Source organism: Carettochelys insculpta, chromosome 1 (assembly GCF_033958435.1).
Source record: "Carettochelys insculpta isolate YL-2023 chromosome 1, ASM3395843v1, whole genome shotgun sequence".
Classification (NCBI taxonomy): Eukaryota; Metazoa; Chordata; order Testudines; family Carettochelyidae; genus Carettochelys; species Carettochelys insculpta.
The window spans coordinates 9277367-9292847 of NC_134137.1; the positions used below are offsets into that span (position 1 = coordinate 9277367).

Genomic DNA, 15481 nt, shown 5'->3' on the forward strand with positions numbered 1-15481 from the left:
TCCATGAATACTCATGCATTTGCACTTGAATTTGCAATCTACTTCCTCCAACCCCCCACTCATCATGCCTTAAAAAGATGTGTTGGGGTCATTATGTATGAGAGAATCAGAGCTGTCGCAAGAAGTAAGGAAAGTCAAGGGTAAAGTTTCTCTCATCAACCTTCTACTGTGGGGACGGCAGGCAAAATCGATTTAGGATACATTGACTCCATCTATGTAACTCACTTACCTGGAGTTGCGTTTCTTAAATTGATTTTTCCCTGTATTGTAGATCTGGCCTTAGTTTAAGATCAGGCTGCTGGAAAATAAGCAGGAAGAAAGAAACTGATGAGCAATTCAGGGAGGGTGACAGACCACAGCAGAGCTACGAGCTGGGAAGAGCCTATTTCCAGGCTCCAGACACATTACATGTCTTGTTCTACCAGTGCTGGGAGTCTGCATAGAGATGAGGCAGTAGTGGCTGACATGTGAACAGACACCGCTGAGGAAGCCTTTGGCCTGTCTTGGTCCCTGTCAAAGTGGGACTCTTGGTGTCAGAGAAGTGTAAAGATGGTTGTTTGAAAACCCTCTTGCTTGCCCATGTTGCACTTTATTCCTGTTGTTCTGCTAAGGGTATTTTGGTTCCTGATGGTTGGCTGGTCATTCCTCTCCCAGACTTCGGGAGGGAAGATCCATAGATGCTGAAGTATTTTTGAGGAAGAAGGCCCGTTGGCCACCTGTTTCATCTCTAGTCACAGGCACCCACAGGAAAGAACCACAGGCACCATTCAGACCTGCAGGACAAACACAGTTGACCTGCAGCGTACTGTAGTCCAGGGCCCAGTCTGAGTTGGAGAACTGCAGGATTCCAGCCTTTGAGAGGGCAGGATCCAAGGCAGGACAGATGGCTCTTAGAAACCAGAGAGAGGCAGACATGCCAGTAGCCCTGTACCTCTCAGGAGTATCTCCAGGGCAGAAATATTGAAGCCCTCTGGCAGTCAGGAAAAAGCAATATGCTTTATGGGATCTCTTACCACAGAGCAGCACAGCTCTGAATTCCCGCGCTCACAATCAAACCAGAGAACAGAACGGTTCAAAAGACAGTTGCTGATTACATTGCCAGGAGGAAATAATTCTACAGGTATTTGGGAGCTACTCAGTGATACCCCTCTCACAAGCTCACCTGGCATACCAGGCTTCCGTGCAGCTTGAAGATTTCACCATGGAATGTGACCAGAGGTAGGGGAGGGGTTCCCAAGATTCCTAGCGCTGCCTGTTCTCCGACCCCGGGAGCCCAGCTGAGCCCTCTGACATGGCATGTCTGGCACTACACAGAATATCCATTTTTGGGAACTGCTGGCAGCCTTTCCCCTGCATTTTGCATTATAAAGATAATGAGCGGTGCCAACATACCCAGTGCTGCTAGAAGGGGAGATGCTGATGCCAGAGGTGATCACCCTAACGGACAAGGAGTGAGAGAGAGTTGGCACAGTCAGCAGGCAGTGTCTGTTCAGACTGGGAGGCTGCTGCCTTTATGAAGCATGTTCACACATTCCCTTGGGGGCCAGTTAGCCATCAGGGACTCTAAGCTGCTTAGGTTTGCAGGCACCATCTTTAACCCCATCACAGCCAATGGCAAACTGCAGGAGGACAAATCACAGGGGATGGGGAGTGATGCTACATGACTACATTTCAAGCACCTGCCCTGCTTCAGGCTCTGCTTGCGGAATCTGGGCTTCTCATCATTGTTTGTAAAGTACTGATCGCTCACACGGCGACAGCAACGGTGGGGGGGTGCTAACAATGCAGCTGCTGTGGCACAGCTGGGATCTTGCTGAAATACAATAATATAGAAGAATAATAGTAATACAGGACCAGATTTCACTTCAGCAGCCACCTTTCCTGGATCACAAATCCAGGGCAGGGGAGGGAGATTCCACAAGGTTTCAAAGATGGAAATTTCCTGGGAGGGTTCCAGGAGGGACGGGCTCTTCATTTCACCCTGAAGAATGAAAAGGGGGACCCAGAATCCAAAGTTATGCACAGGTCTGTGTGATCCACTGCTAGCCAGGCCTAACCATCCACAATCTCTGAGCCCCCAGAGCTGCTCTGGGTCTCTCTCCAGCTCCCTGCTACCACAGGCTTATCAGAGATGTCCTACCAGGGCCTGTCTCAACAGCTACATCCCACAGGACTGTCTGAAGGGGAATTCTGTGGGCTAGAGGGTTGTAATATTAAAGGTTTTTCCAGGCACAAGGTCTTCTAATACCCTCGCCCATATGGAGGGAATTCTATTGTCCCTCCCTGTGTGGAAGCAGATCTGAAATGGAGCCTATTGACAAAATCCATGGAGCGCCCACATTCCAACGGAGTTCTGTTGACAGTAAATCGACAGAACAAGGTACTTCTGTTGACAGCGTTCTGTCATTCCCCCATGTGGCAGAACTCCTCTCGGCAGATCTCTGTTGACAGAAAGCCAGTGTGGATGTTCCAAGGGGCCTTCTGTCGACAGAAAATTCCTCCATGGCACCGGTAGCTGCCCCAGGGGACGCCTTGTCCAGAGCAGTCAGAGGTCTGTTGTCCCTGCCTCTGGTCATTCTTAAAGCCACAGGGAACCCCGGACACCCTGGGGCCAGAGGCTGAGAATGGGGAAGCAGCCCAGCATTCTTTCTGTCCTCACACCCTCAGAGACACTCCAGAAGGCAGATCTCACCATTATGGCAGAAAGCCAGGTCCCTGGTGATACCCCTGGACCTTCCAGGGAGGACTTCGAAGGAGCTGCCCCATGGCATAAAACATTGGTCCCTGTCCTGGACTGGGCCTGAGAACCCGGACTTATGGGGCGAGGAATGAGCCCTCGTCGACCCCTTGACCAAGAGGAGGAAAGCCCCCACCTACGCCCAACTGACCAGCACCCTGGCACCATGGGCCCACCCCACCTGCACCATGGAGCAGGAGTGGGCAAAAGTTAAGGAATTGTGTGGGGGTACACCCAGACACATGACACAAGGCATAGATAGGGGGCAGGACCCCGTACTGCAAGTTGCTGCACAAACACCTGGGGGGGGGCGATAACACCTCCTCCTGCCTGCCCCCATGGACACCCTGGAGGATCCCCCCTCTCTGAAGCCAGAGTCCAAGGAGGAGGACCAGGAGTACCGTGGGACCCAACTGCTGCCAGAGACAGAGACAGACACAGGGTCTGAGGCCAGTGGCAGCACCCGGGTCATCACCCTGGACTCAGGCCCCTCCAGCCAGGCCACCAACAGGGCATCCCCAGCCCTGGTCAAGTGACTCTGGTAAATTCCCTGTGTGTTACACACCCCACAGCATGGGAGGAGAGCACAGATGGGGTGTGCATCTAGCATCGCCAGGCTGGCTCAGGCTGGACCTTGCACTGCAATTCCAAAATATGGAACCTTATGCAAGGCAGCAAGTCCCACCTGGATACAGCAGGCAGCCCCTGGACTTGGGCACCAGCATACTGCCAGCCTCTGTCCTGGATAGAAGTGGGCTAGCCACATGGGCACCAGCCTGACCTGAGATACCCCAAGGAGTGCAGATCCTGGCACACAGATGTGCCCACAAGGGAGAGACAGCGCCCTCTCCCATGGACAGCACCACAAGCCGCAAGTGTGGATGGGGTGGTTGGGTAGGGCCAGGCTGGTCCTGGCTCACCTGCCACCCGCGTGAGGACGCCTCTGTAGCCAGACACCTGCCCTTGGCCACTAGCCCATCAAGCAGGGGCTGAGGGGGCTGCAGTGGTCAGCCCGGTCCCTTGGCCCAGGTCTGATGGTTGCTGCTCACAGTTGGGGGCAGAGCCTTAGGGTCTGTTTTGCTTGAAAGACTCAACATCTCCCCTTCTTGCCTTCCTTACAGCTGAACCTGTGTCGACTGAGCCAGCCCCCACGTGACACCAGGGCGAGCTAGCACCCCGGCAATGAGAAGGCAGCCCTACAGCTGGAGGGGACTTTGCTGGGAAGACAAGGAGCTCCAGAGTGTGCACACTCCTGCCCTCTGGAGCTGACCAAATTCCTTGAGTGGCAGGACTGGGACTGGGAATGGCACATGAGGGCCTGGGACCAACTGATGTCCTGATTTGATGCCACCATGAGTGTCTGTATGGACCTGTTGACCCAGACACCTGCAACCCCCCATCTCACTCTCTCCCGCCCACGGCTGCTCCTCCCACCCTTAACCCCTCACCCCATCCCTGCTGCTCCATCCCTGCCAGCCATCCCACAGGCTGTACTGGACCTGCTACAGTGGGTGATGGGCATAGCTGCACCCCTACCACACTCACCCCCTGCAATACCCACCCGCCCTGCTCCCCAGACCCCCTTACTCCCCCTGTGGAGCTGGATACTGCTGCAGCCCCACTGCCTCCATACTTCTCTATGCTCCCAGCCCCAACCCTGCCCCAACAGTGACCCCAAAGCCATGGTGGGAAGGATCCTGATTCCAATACTACTCAGGGTTCTGCTCCCCCATGGGGTCCTGTTACCCCATCCCCTTCATGGAGTGATTTCCTCTACCCCATCCATGTTCAAGTGTCCCCCCACCTTCCTGTCCCAAACCCCCCACAACCACTATATATAATTCACTCTTCTTTCACCTTGTGAATAATTTTTATTACAATGTTAATTTTAAAATCCTTTAGCTTTGTTCAAGTAAAAAAGTTGTTTACTCACCATCCCAGTGGCCATCTTTATTGGAGAAGTGTCAGGGAGGGAGAAAGGGTGAAGGATGGGGTCATGGTGGAGATGGGGGAGGGCTGTTGGCTGGAAGCCCCTGCCGGTAGTGCCCTGGGGATGTTATTGGGGTACTTGTGAGAAACTGTCCCTCAGCTTCATGGATCAGCAGCCCATCCCTCTATGCCTGGCAGATGGGAGCTGTGCCTGACTGCTCATAGACACAGCCAGCAACTTCCCTACACCCCCAGTGGAAGGTTGCCTTCTTCCCTTCCACTATGTTGTGCAGGGCAAAACACACATACAGAACTTGGGGGATGCTGTGCTCTCCCACATCCAGATGGGTGAGCAGGCACCTGAAGTGTGCCTTCAGGCAGCCAAAGGTGCACTCGGCCTGCATCTGCTCAGTTGCATAGGGAATTAAAGAGTTCTTGGCTCAGGTCGAGCTGACTGGTGTAGAGCTCCATAAGCCAGGGCAGGAGGGGCTAGGTTGCTTCCTCCCCAAAGCACAGTGGGAGGTACATGTGCCTGACCATCCGTTCCCAGCAGGGGATGAACATGTCTGCCTCCATCCTCTGGCAGAGTCCGGAGTTGTGGAACACCCATGCATCATGTGCCTGGCCTGACTGCCTGACATAAACATTGAGGAACTGTCCACAGTGGTTGACCTGGGCCCGCAGCACCATGGAGAAGTACTCTTCTGGTTGATGAACTTGGCTGCACTATGGTCCAGGGCATAGATTGGGATTTGGGCCCTGTCAGTAGCCCTGAAGCAGCTGGGGAGCCCCAGAACAGTGAATCTGGCTACAAACATGTCCCACTTCTGCCAGATGGATGACTTTCTGTAGCAGGAGTGTGTTGATGACTGTCACGGCCTGCAAGGAAAGGGGACCAAACACACATCAGGGACTGAGAAATGGAGCCCCTGGGTCCCCAGAGCGCTCCCCTGCCCCCTCCTGTCCCTGTTACCCCTTGAGCTGTCCAGGCATGCTACACCCTGCAGTCAAGCCATCCTCCCAGCAGCAGTGGTGTATGGTGGTTGGACTGGACGGCACGTTTCCCCACCCTCCCCTCCAACTCTCGGACCCTGACACTGTGTCCCAAGGGTCCCCCTTTGGCAGGAGCACCCCCCTCCCTCATTGATCGGACTGCAGCCCAAAAGTGTCATGAGGACAGCCCCACGCCCACAGTGGATTTCCTTACGCCAAACTGGTTCCCAACCGAGCAGTAGCTGTCGCGGTGGTGAACTTCCACAGGATGATGGGGACCTCCTTCTCCAGGGAGATGGTGGGCCACCGCCAGGTGTCCAGTCTCCTGAGGGCAGGAGTGAGCCATTCGCAGAGTTCCAGGGAGACTCCCTGCTGCATGCAGAAGTTCTGGAGCCACTGCTGATCGTCCCACTGCCCCAGAACCAGCTGGTCCCACCAGTCAGAACTAGTGCTGTGTCTCCAGATCCATCTAGGCACCTGGACTGGGGGTCAAGTGCAGGTGGGCCTGTATGACAGCAAGGGTATGCTTCTCGGAGCTGGTGCCAGGCTTGCCCTCCCAGAGGAAGAGGACGGCCATGATGTTGTGCTGCAGAAGCTGAAGGACCTCTGGGTGGGGCCAGTGCAAGCCTGGGGGCTGATGTGGCACTATGGCTCACTGGAAAGTGCTGTGTCTCCCAGGAAGCACCAAAGCCCTACAGTAACAGCTGTGCTGTCCCTCAAGTAGGTAGACAAGCCTCAGCATGGGCAAGGAATGGGTGTCGGGAGGGAGGACACCCTTTAAGGGTGCATCTCGCTGAAACTCCCAGAAGAGCTTGCTGGCCATGCAACCCCGTCTGCAGCATTCTGGGCGGCCACAATCTGTCAACAGAACTTTTGTTGGAAGATATCTTCTGACAGTAACTTTTGTTGACAGAACACTCTATTGTGGTCATAATGATTCCCATCCTGCTGTGTGCTTTTTTCACTGCTGTTGAACACTGAATGGATGTTTTCAGAGAACATTGACAATGACTCCAGCATTCCTTTCTCTTTTTTTTTCTTGAATGATAACAGCTATTTTAGACCCTTTTTATCTCTATTGTGGATTGCTGGGATCATGTTTTTCAGTGTGCATAAGCTCGCATTTTTCAAACTTGAAATTTCACTGATATCCTAGACATCAAATTCTGTGAGAACTCTCTTTTAACAGCCTGTATTGGACCTAACTCTCCTGCATAGTTTAGTGTCATCTACAAATTTTGACACATCACTTTTGACCCCTTTTTCCAGATCTCTTATGTATATGCTGAACTTCACTGCTTCCCATACAGTCCCCTTGTCCACACCCTTGTTGCCCCGTCTAGTGGATTAGTGATGTGCAATTTCCCTTCAAAAAAAATCATGTTGACCAGTCCACACAAAATTATCCTTTTTCTTTTGTAGAGAGGTGAAATGAGCGTTGTTAATAGTTTATCTTGTGTTATGAAAGTCCTGCCATGTAGCACTTTGTGTTGAATTTTGATCATCAATGAACGTCTCTAGGTCAGAGAGGTCATTGTTGATCCTCTCCTGTTTATTGTACAGGATGCTGATAAGGTGGTTCCTCAGTTACTTTCAGAGTGTGCAAGATAATCTCTCACTGCCATCAGTGTAGTGCCTTGATTATAATGCATTTTTCACTTGGGATATGATGTTCATCTTTTTGCAGTTGGAGAAGATGACATCCGTGTGTATTGGTGGAAGGTTTTTTTTTTCATATAGTTGATGGATTTCCACTCCAAATGGCTAAATGTACCTCTCTCAGGCTATTTACCACTCAAAATTGTGTTCATCTATGTGTCTGACTAAATTGTCCTGGCTTGTAATTTCATCATTGAAGTTAGTCAGGCTTACCAGCCTATAACCACCAGGATCACCTCTGGATTCTTTTTTTTTAAAAAAAATTGGCATCACATTCACTATCACCAAGCAATTTTTTACAAAAGCGGTTTTAAATTACAGATTACAAAGCCCAGACGGTACTTCTATAATTTCACATTTCAATGCCTTCGGGGCTCTGGGGCGAATCCCATCTGGCCCTGGTGACTTATTACTATATAATTTATCAATTTTGTTCCAAAATCTCCTCTAAGAACCCTTCAGTCTACTACAGCTCCTCAGATTTGTCACATAAAAATAATTGCTGAAATGTGCATGTTTACCTGAATTGATCAGCTACTTTATTATGGCTTGCCACTGATCTGAAGTGGTAAAACATATATAGGTTCTTGTTCCAAGTCACTGAAAAGGATTAGAGAACACAGAGGGCTTGTCTACACTTGCCCTCAAATTCTAAGGGGGCATGTTAATCAGGGTGATGGGAGATAACTAATGACATGCTGCAGTGAATACACAGACCTTCATCAGGCTAATTCTCCCCCGCGGCAACTTCAAAGTGTCAAACTTCAAAATCCAAGCATAAGTGTAGCTGTGGGCATTTGGAAGTGCCTGTGCGACTTCCAAGTGCCTTTACCCCCCAAAATTTTGAGGAGTAAAGGCACTTCAAAGTAAAACAGGGACTTCGAAGTACACGCATGCCAGCACTTCGAAGTTTGACTGAAGTCACCACGGGGGAGAATTGGCCAACTGAAGGGCTGCGTATTCACCGCAGCCCTTCGTTAGTAATGTCCCATCACCCTGATTAACATGCCCCCTTAGAAGCTGGGGGCAAGTGTAGACCAAGCCAGAGAGTTTGAAGTTGAGAGGGAATTCTTGAGTTATGTGGCAAGGACAATTATATATAGGACAATACCAAATTAATAAGATTTTTATTTAAATGAATGAAAGAACAATTAATGCTGCAACACAAACTTGTAAAGAAATAATGCAATTCTATGAACCCTGGTGGTAAGACCCCTATTCTGAGTTACTGCTTAACGTAGCATATTCACCCCTTCCCTCAAGCCCTGGCAATGGGAGACAGAGGACCAGCCCCTTTCTAATATGCCTGAAGAATTTGATGGCCCAGGTTAGGCTCAAGTGTCGAGCAGCAGAGCTATATTACAAAACTGAGCTAATAGTGTGACAGAAGATAGGAAAATGTAATGACCACTCTACTGCATGTTTGCTTGCCCTCTCAGAGGGCCTTGGCACTGCTTGAATCTAGGCTCAACCTACCACCTTGCCTCAGATCTTATTTCCTCACCTACACAAGTTTTCTGGTGCTTACTCTTTTGGTTAAAATATAAATGATATTCATGCCCATGAATATCAATTATCTTATCCCTGAAACCTTTACTTCTGCCCTACCTAAGAACTTGCATATTCTGTGGTGTGCGCTGCAGGTACCAGTCTATGCCAGAGTTATGATTAACCTATTCAGCCCTTCGTTTGGCTCCCCATTCAGTTCCCCTAAGTCACAGGATGCTGTGGCAAGAGGCCTTTTGCAGACTAATGTCGGATGCTTTGTTCTGTAAAACCCTGATATTGGGATCTCAGCACCTTTAACATATGTATCCTTCTGCCACTGCTGAGAGGCAGGGCAGGGCTACTATCCACCTGTGCAGAGGCTCAGAGATGGCCGATGACTTGCCCATGGCAATACACGCTAACTGAATCAAACCAGCTCTCCTGAGTCACCGACCGGTGCCCAGAACGCAGGACCAGCTTTTCATCCATCCGAGTGGTGACAGGCCTGACTGGATTATCTGGTGTGTTAGCAGAGCTCCCTTCTGCACTGCACAGAGTGGAGTTGGCCTAGAGCTAAGAGACAGTGGTTTGATGTCCCAAGGGCACAGCCTGCTCTGGCCAATTCCCTGCAAAAGGAACTATCCTAAAGTGCGAAGTTGGGACCTGAGGTAGCCCTGGGGAGAACCTCTCCCTCCAAAAGAGAGGGTCTCCTACCTTCCAGCTCCATCCTCCTCCTCCACTGCAGAACACCCCCTCCGTCCTTCTCGCTGGTTCAGTGTTCCTTCAGGCTTGGTCTGACCTTTCTCCCTTGAAGCCCCTTCTTGTACCCATATACGGCCACTAAGCCCTGCCCTTTTCTCCCCCACTTTCCCCAACATTCTTCCTCCCTGTCAGGCTGTGCACAAAACTGCCCTAGAGGCCCAATGTCTTGTGGAGATCCTGAGGCGCTCCCTGGTTTGCATACCTTGGGCAGGGTGGTTAACATATGAAGATCTGAGGCTTCTCAAAGTGCCTCTGGCTCTCTGACAGCTTTTCCATTGTCCTGATTCTGACTTCTATCAGGAAAGGGGGCAGAGTCTCAGGTAAAGGGGAACCATATGGGTGAGCCACTGGGGGAAGAGATTTGGGGGAAAAAAGACCCAGTGTCGAAAAGGTGGCCACAGCTGTCACTCATGTTTTTCATCTCTCATATCCTCAGCCCTGGAGACAGACGAAGCATTGCCAATTCACTTGCTGAAACTCCTGATGATCCTCGCACGAAGGTGTTTGCTTTTCACACTGTACACGATTGGATTGACCAAGGGAGGGACCAGAAGGTAGACATAGCCCAGGAGAACCTGAAACAAGTGAGAAGAGCTATTTCCAAATCTGTGTACCACAGCCAGGCCAATGTCTGGTATGTAGAAGAGCAGGACGGCACAGAGGTGGGAGACACAGGTGTTCAGGGCCCTGAGGCACTCTGCACGGGATGCAACACTGAGCACTGTTTTGAGGATCATCACATAAGACAGGAAGATGAGGAGTGAGTCCAGCCCCAATGTGAAGAGTGTAGTAAACATTCCATAAATGCTGTTTACTGTGATGTCCGAACAAGCCATCTTCATGACATCCTGGTGCAGGCAGTAGGAATGGGAGAGGACATTGTCTCGACAGTATCGGAACCGTTTCAGGAGAAAGGGAAGTGGGAATATTACGGCCACCCCTCTCAGCAGAAGCACCAGCCACACCTTGGCTATTCTCGGCAGAGTTAGAATGGAAGTATATCTCAGCGGGTTACTGATCGCGATGAAGCGATCAAAGGCCATCAACAAAAGGACAGAGGATTCAGTTTTTGCAAGCACGTGAATGAAGAACAGCTGTGCAAAACAGGCATCAAGGCTGATATCCTTAGAGTTAAACAAGAAAGTGCCCAGTATGGTTGGCATGGTAGCTAATGACATGCCAATGTCTGTGACAGCCAACATGGACAGGAAAATGTACATGGGCTCATGGAGGCTTGGATCTGTTTTTATAATGAGCAGAATGACTGAATTGCCTACAATGGAAATTACATACATTAAGCAGAAGATGAGAGCAATCCAGAGATGAACATCTTCATGCCCAGGTATCCCGATGAGATGGAACACTGCAGAGTTGAATTTGGTGTCATTAGCGGATGACATAATGTACTGGGCAGGTCTGAGGAGTTTTGAACTTTCTTTCCTAACAGAAAAAAGAACAGACGAATAGATGATACATATCAAAACATCCTTCTGCTTTCAGTGCATGTTTAGAAACTTCCTGGAGCTAAAGGAAAATCAGGAAAAAATAGCTTTGACTTAACTCCATAGATAGGAAGATAGACACTGCCAGGGCAGATGAGACTAGCTTTCCACCTAGCCCAGTATCTGGGTATCGGCATGAGATGCAGAAAAAAATGGAAGAAGCCCTGCAATAGGCACCTATAAGAGAACCTGGTCCCAGGAAAATTTGCCCTCAACTCCAATTAGTTAAAACAGTTTGTGGTGTAAAACAGGAAGCATTTAGAGCTCTTTTGATGATTTTTAAGTGCCGAAGGGAAACAGATGTTGTATTGACCAGAATGACACTGAAGCCATTTATAGCCATGCTGATTTGGCTCACAAATTGCCCCACAACCTATGGGATAAAATTCTTAGGGATGGGTTCTTAATTCAATAACAGTGACTTTAAGGGTCTCACTCCAGATTTAGATGTGTAAATATGACCAGATGGATTAACTTTCCCTTACCAAATGTTCCAAGGGAGACACTGTGAACCTCAGGATTTCCTCCAGGAGAATCTAAAGTACTTTGCCTGGCCAATGATTACTGAATCCAGAGACTTCAGTCCTCCCAAAAGCTTCTCTTCAGCCTCACAGGACCAGTGCCCTGTTCCCATTCGAGGGTCTGTGGATACCTTAAAAGTTACACGGTCATGTGGACAGTTATTTGGGCTGGGTGGGAAAGGGGCTGGACCCATGCATGTGTGAATAGTTCAAATACTAGGTTTCAACTATTATAACCTGGAGTGTGCAAGTTAGGTTGTGTAACAGGTGATGGATGTAAATTACATACAACCAATATAACACTTCTCTTTCTTGCAACTCTGCTCTACTCTCTGCTGAAACACTGAGCTGTTGTTCTGTTCTCTCAGGACATTTTGGAATGTTTTGCAGAGTTCTTGAGTTCCTCAACCTCAGTGTAAATGTCAGGAACAGTTTCTGGTCACTTACCAGGATACAGTATCATACCACTGTTTTGAACTAATGAATAGTACAAACCCAATGCAAACAGTAAGGTATAGGGAGTTTTTCTGAAATGCTTCCTAAAATGAAAGTCATTAAGCAATAAAGTTATCACTGCTGTTTCTTGTGGAGGTTCCAACATTTTTGTGTCTGGCTTTCAACAAACATTCATGTAATAAAAGTTTAGTTTTCAATAACTGTAATACCATAAAACATTTTTGCATAATTTTTCATAGAATCATAGAACAATAGAGCTGGAAGAGACCTAAAAAAGCCATGAAGTCCAGCCCCCTGCCCTAGGCAGTACCAAATCCATCATATCAGCCCTGCCAGGGCTTTGTTGAGGCAAGACTTAAACACCTCCAGGGATGGAGACTCCACTACTTCCCTGGGTAGGCCATTCCAATGCTTCACCATCCTCCCAGTGAGAAAGCTTTTCGCAATATTCAACCTGGACCTTTCCAACCATAGCTTGAGACCATTGTTCCATGTTCTGCCATCTGTGACCAGCCTCTCTCCAGCCTCTTTGCAACCTCCCTTCAGTAAGTTGAAGGCTGTTATCAAGTCCCCTACAGATTTATACACCTGTACTTCACAACACAAGTAAACTCCTTTTTTCCCTCTGATCTTCCTTCCAAGATGACTTCTCAGGTAAAAGTGGGAATGAAAATGTAGCTTCCGTTCCACAATTTTTTTCAGAATCTGAAGCTATTGCAGTCTCTCAGGCTTCATTCAGTCACTTGTCAGCACACACAAGTCCAGTAGCTCCTCCGATCCTGGGTTAAGAGCTGACTGGTTCTCCTCAGGTTTTGTCTGCTCTGTCCGTAACCAGCACCCAGAGTGGTAGCCGGCACTGATGTCAATCTATATAATGTTCGTTTCCTGAGCTTTTACCCTGTGGTAAAGAGTAACCCCAGTGCATGTTATTCAGCAACAATGAGGGTGTGCATGAAGTGGGAATCAGGTCGCATGTAAGAGTATCATGCAAATGGAACTCAGATTACACCTAAAAGTAATCTATTCCTCTCTCTCTCTCTCTCTCTGTCTCTACCAGCCTGTATCCTCTAGTCATAAAATATGCAGCACACAGGACCAGCACTCTGCCAGACATGGAGCTGAACTGTGATAATAATTGTGTACGTTAAACCCAGTGTTTGGGATGTTTGCTACATTGGCTTAACTATTGGGGTTATTTATGTTATGGCTACGTTGGGTTAAACCAGGCTGACCCTTCTTAGCTTGATGGCAGGCTGCTGGAAATCAAGAGACAGAGCTCAAGAAAACATTGCTGATTTCCACAGTTCTGAGAGGCTCTTCAGACAGACAGGTGCAAACTCTGCTGGGGAAGGCTGAAGGCCCTGGGCCTGACTGGTTCCACATCCAAGTGTGAGGGTTCTGGGGTCAGAGACATGTAGATACTGTAATTTGAAAATTCCCTTGTTCTCCCATGCAACGCTTCTTTTGTACTTAACATTATGGGGACACAGGTAGATGTGTTGGAGGGTAGGGAGAGGGTCCAAAGTGACCTAGACAAATTAGAGGATTGGGCCAAAAGAAATCTGATGAGGTTCAACAAGGACAAGTGCAGAGTCCTGCACTTGGGACAGAAGACTCTCAAGCACTGTTACAGGCTGGGGACCAACTGATTAACCCTAACCCTAACCCCCTCCCCAGCAAAGAAAGGATGTGGATGAATTGGAGATGGTCCAGAAGAGGGCAATGAAAATGATTAGGGAGATGGAGCACATGACTTATGAGGAAAGGCCGAGATATTTGGGCTTATTTAGTTTGCAGAAGAGAAGAGTGAGTGGGGATTTGATAGCAGCCTTCAACTTCCTGAAGGGGGGCTCAAACCAGGGAGGAGGGAAGTTGTTCTCAGTAGTGACAGATGGCAGAACAAGTTACAGAGGAGGAGATGTAGGAAGAATAGTGGGAAAAAACTATTTCACCAGGAAGGTGGTGAAGCACTGGAATATGTTACATAGAAAGGTGGTGGAATCTCCATCCCTAGAGGTTGCTAAGTCTCAGCTTGACAAATTCCTGGCTGGGATGGTTTAGTTGGGGTTGGTCCTGCTTTGGGAAGGGGGCTGGACTTGATGACCTGCTGAGGTCTCTTACAGCCCTAGGGTTCCATGATTCTATGATTATTTTGTTTTAAGAAGGTTGAGTGCTCACTCTTTTGCTCACTAGTCACAGACTCCCAAAGTGAAGTTATTTGTCTGAAATCACAGGGACATCCTGGACAGGCACAGTTGGATCAAAGAGTTCTGTTGTCTAACGCTCAATTTGGGGGAAAGAAGAAGGAAAAATACCATCCCATGGGAGGGCAGAATCTGAGAACAGAGGTGAGCAGAGATACCTGTAGCCCAGTAACTCTGAGGGGTCCTTGCAGGGTAGAAGTTTTGGGGTACTCAGACTGTCAGGAATAGGTAACGTGCCCCATAGGACTTGTCACCACAGAGCAATGCAGCCTGAATTCCTGGGTTCACCATCGAGACAGAGAATAAACCACTTGAAAACACATTTGCGGATTAAATCTCCAGGAGCAAATAAACGTAGGGCAATCTGGGAACTAGTCATCTATATTCCATAGGGTCTCCTCTGCTCAGCTCCTAGAAGGATCAGGTCCAGATCACACTGCACACTGACAAATCATTAACTTCCAAACACGGATATGGGGCACCAGGATTTTAACACTATGAGGCCACTTCTAGTGTGAGATTTTTCTGTGGCTAGAGCTTAAGGGGATGTATGGGTGGGATTTCCAAGCTACCCATTACTGCCTGCCTTCCAGCTCCTGTCACTGAGTCACCCCAACAACCCAGTTGAGTCTTCTACCGCTGGATAGAACATCTGGCCATAAGAATAGCTGGCAGCTTTCTCCTTCACTTTGCATTTTAAAGATAGTGAAATATGCAAACATACCCAATTCCTGCTAGATGGGAGCCGCTGACACCAAAGGTCTTCACCCTCAAACAGAAGGCATCATCGGTGAGGTGGCACAGGCAGTCGGCAGTGACTATTCAGTTAGAGAGGCAACTGTCTTTATGAAGCATGCTGGTACATTCCCTGGGGAGCCACTTGGCGATTAGAGAATCTCAGCTTCTTGACTGAGTTTGCATAGCTTTAACTCCCACCACAGCCAATGGCAAATTGCAGGAGGCCAAATCACAGGGGATGCACAGAGATGCTACCCAAGTGGACTTCAGTGCCAGCCCTGCTGCAGACTCTGTTCTTTGTCATCACTGTTTGTGTGGTACTGATTAGCCAAATGGCTACCTTAAGTGTGACCCAGTGGTAACAATGATACTCTCACAGCTGTGATCTTGCTGAACTTCTTCTTCTTCTACTACCACTACTAAAGGACCAGAATTCTCCCTGGCAGCCCCCTATTCTGAATTAACATACCAAGGCACAGACCAGTGAAGGGA

At 48.9% G+C, this 15481-nt stretch overlaps 1 protein-coding gene across 1 annotated transcript; it reads right to left on the reverse strand.

Moving 5' to 3' along the window:
• Window positions 1–10032: 10032 nt before the first annotated feature.
• LOC142003260 (olfactory receptor 51G2-like) lies at window positions 10033–10968 on the reverse strand. Its single transcript, XM_074980046.1, has one exon. It carries the CDS (start codon window positions 10966–10968, stop codon window positions 10033–10035), a length of 936 nt encoding a protein of 311 aa, XP_074836147.1.
• Window positions 10969–15481: the final 4513 nt, after the last annotated feature.

Coding starts and splice junctions, on each gene's coding strand:
- LOC142003260 (XM_074980046.1), bottom strand. CDS start 10,968: ATGTCATCCGCTAATGACACCAAATTCAACTCTGCAGTGTTCCATCTC.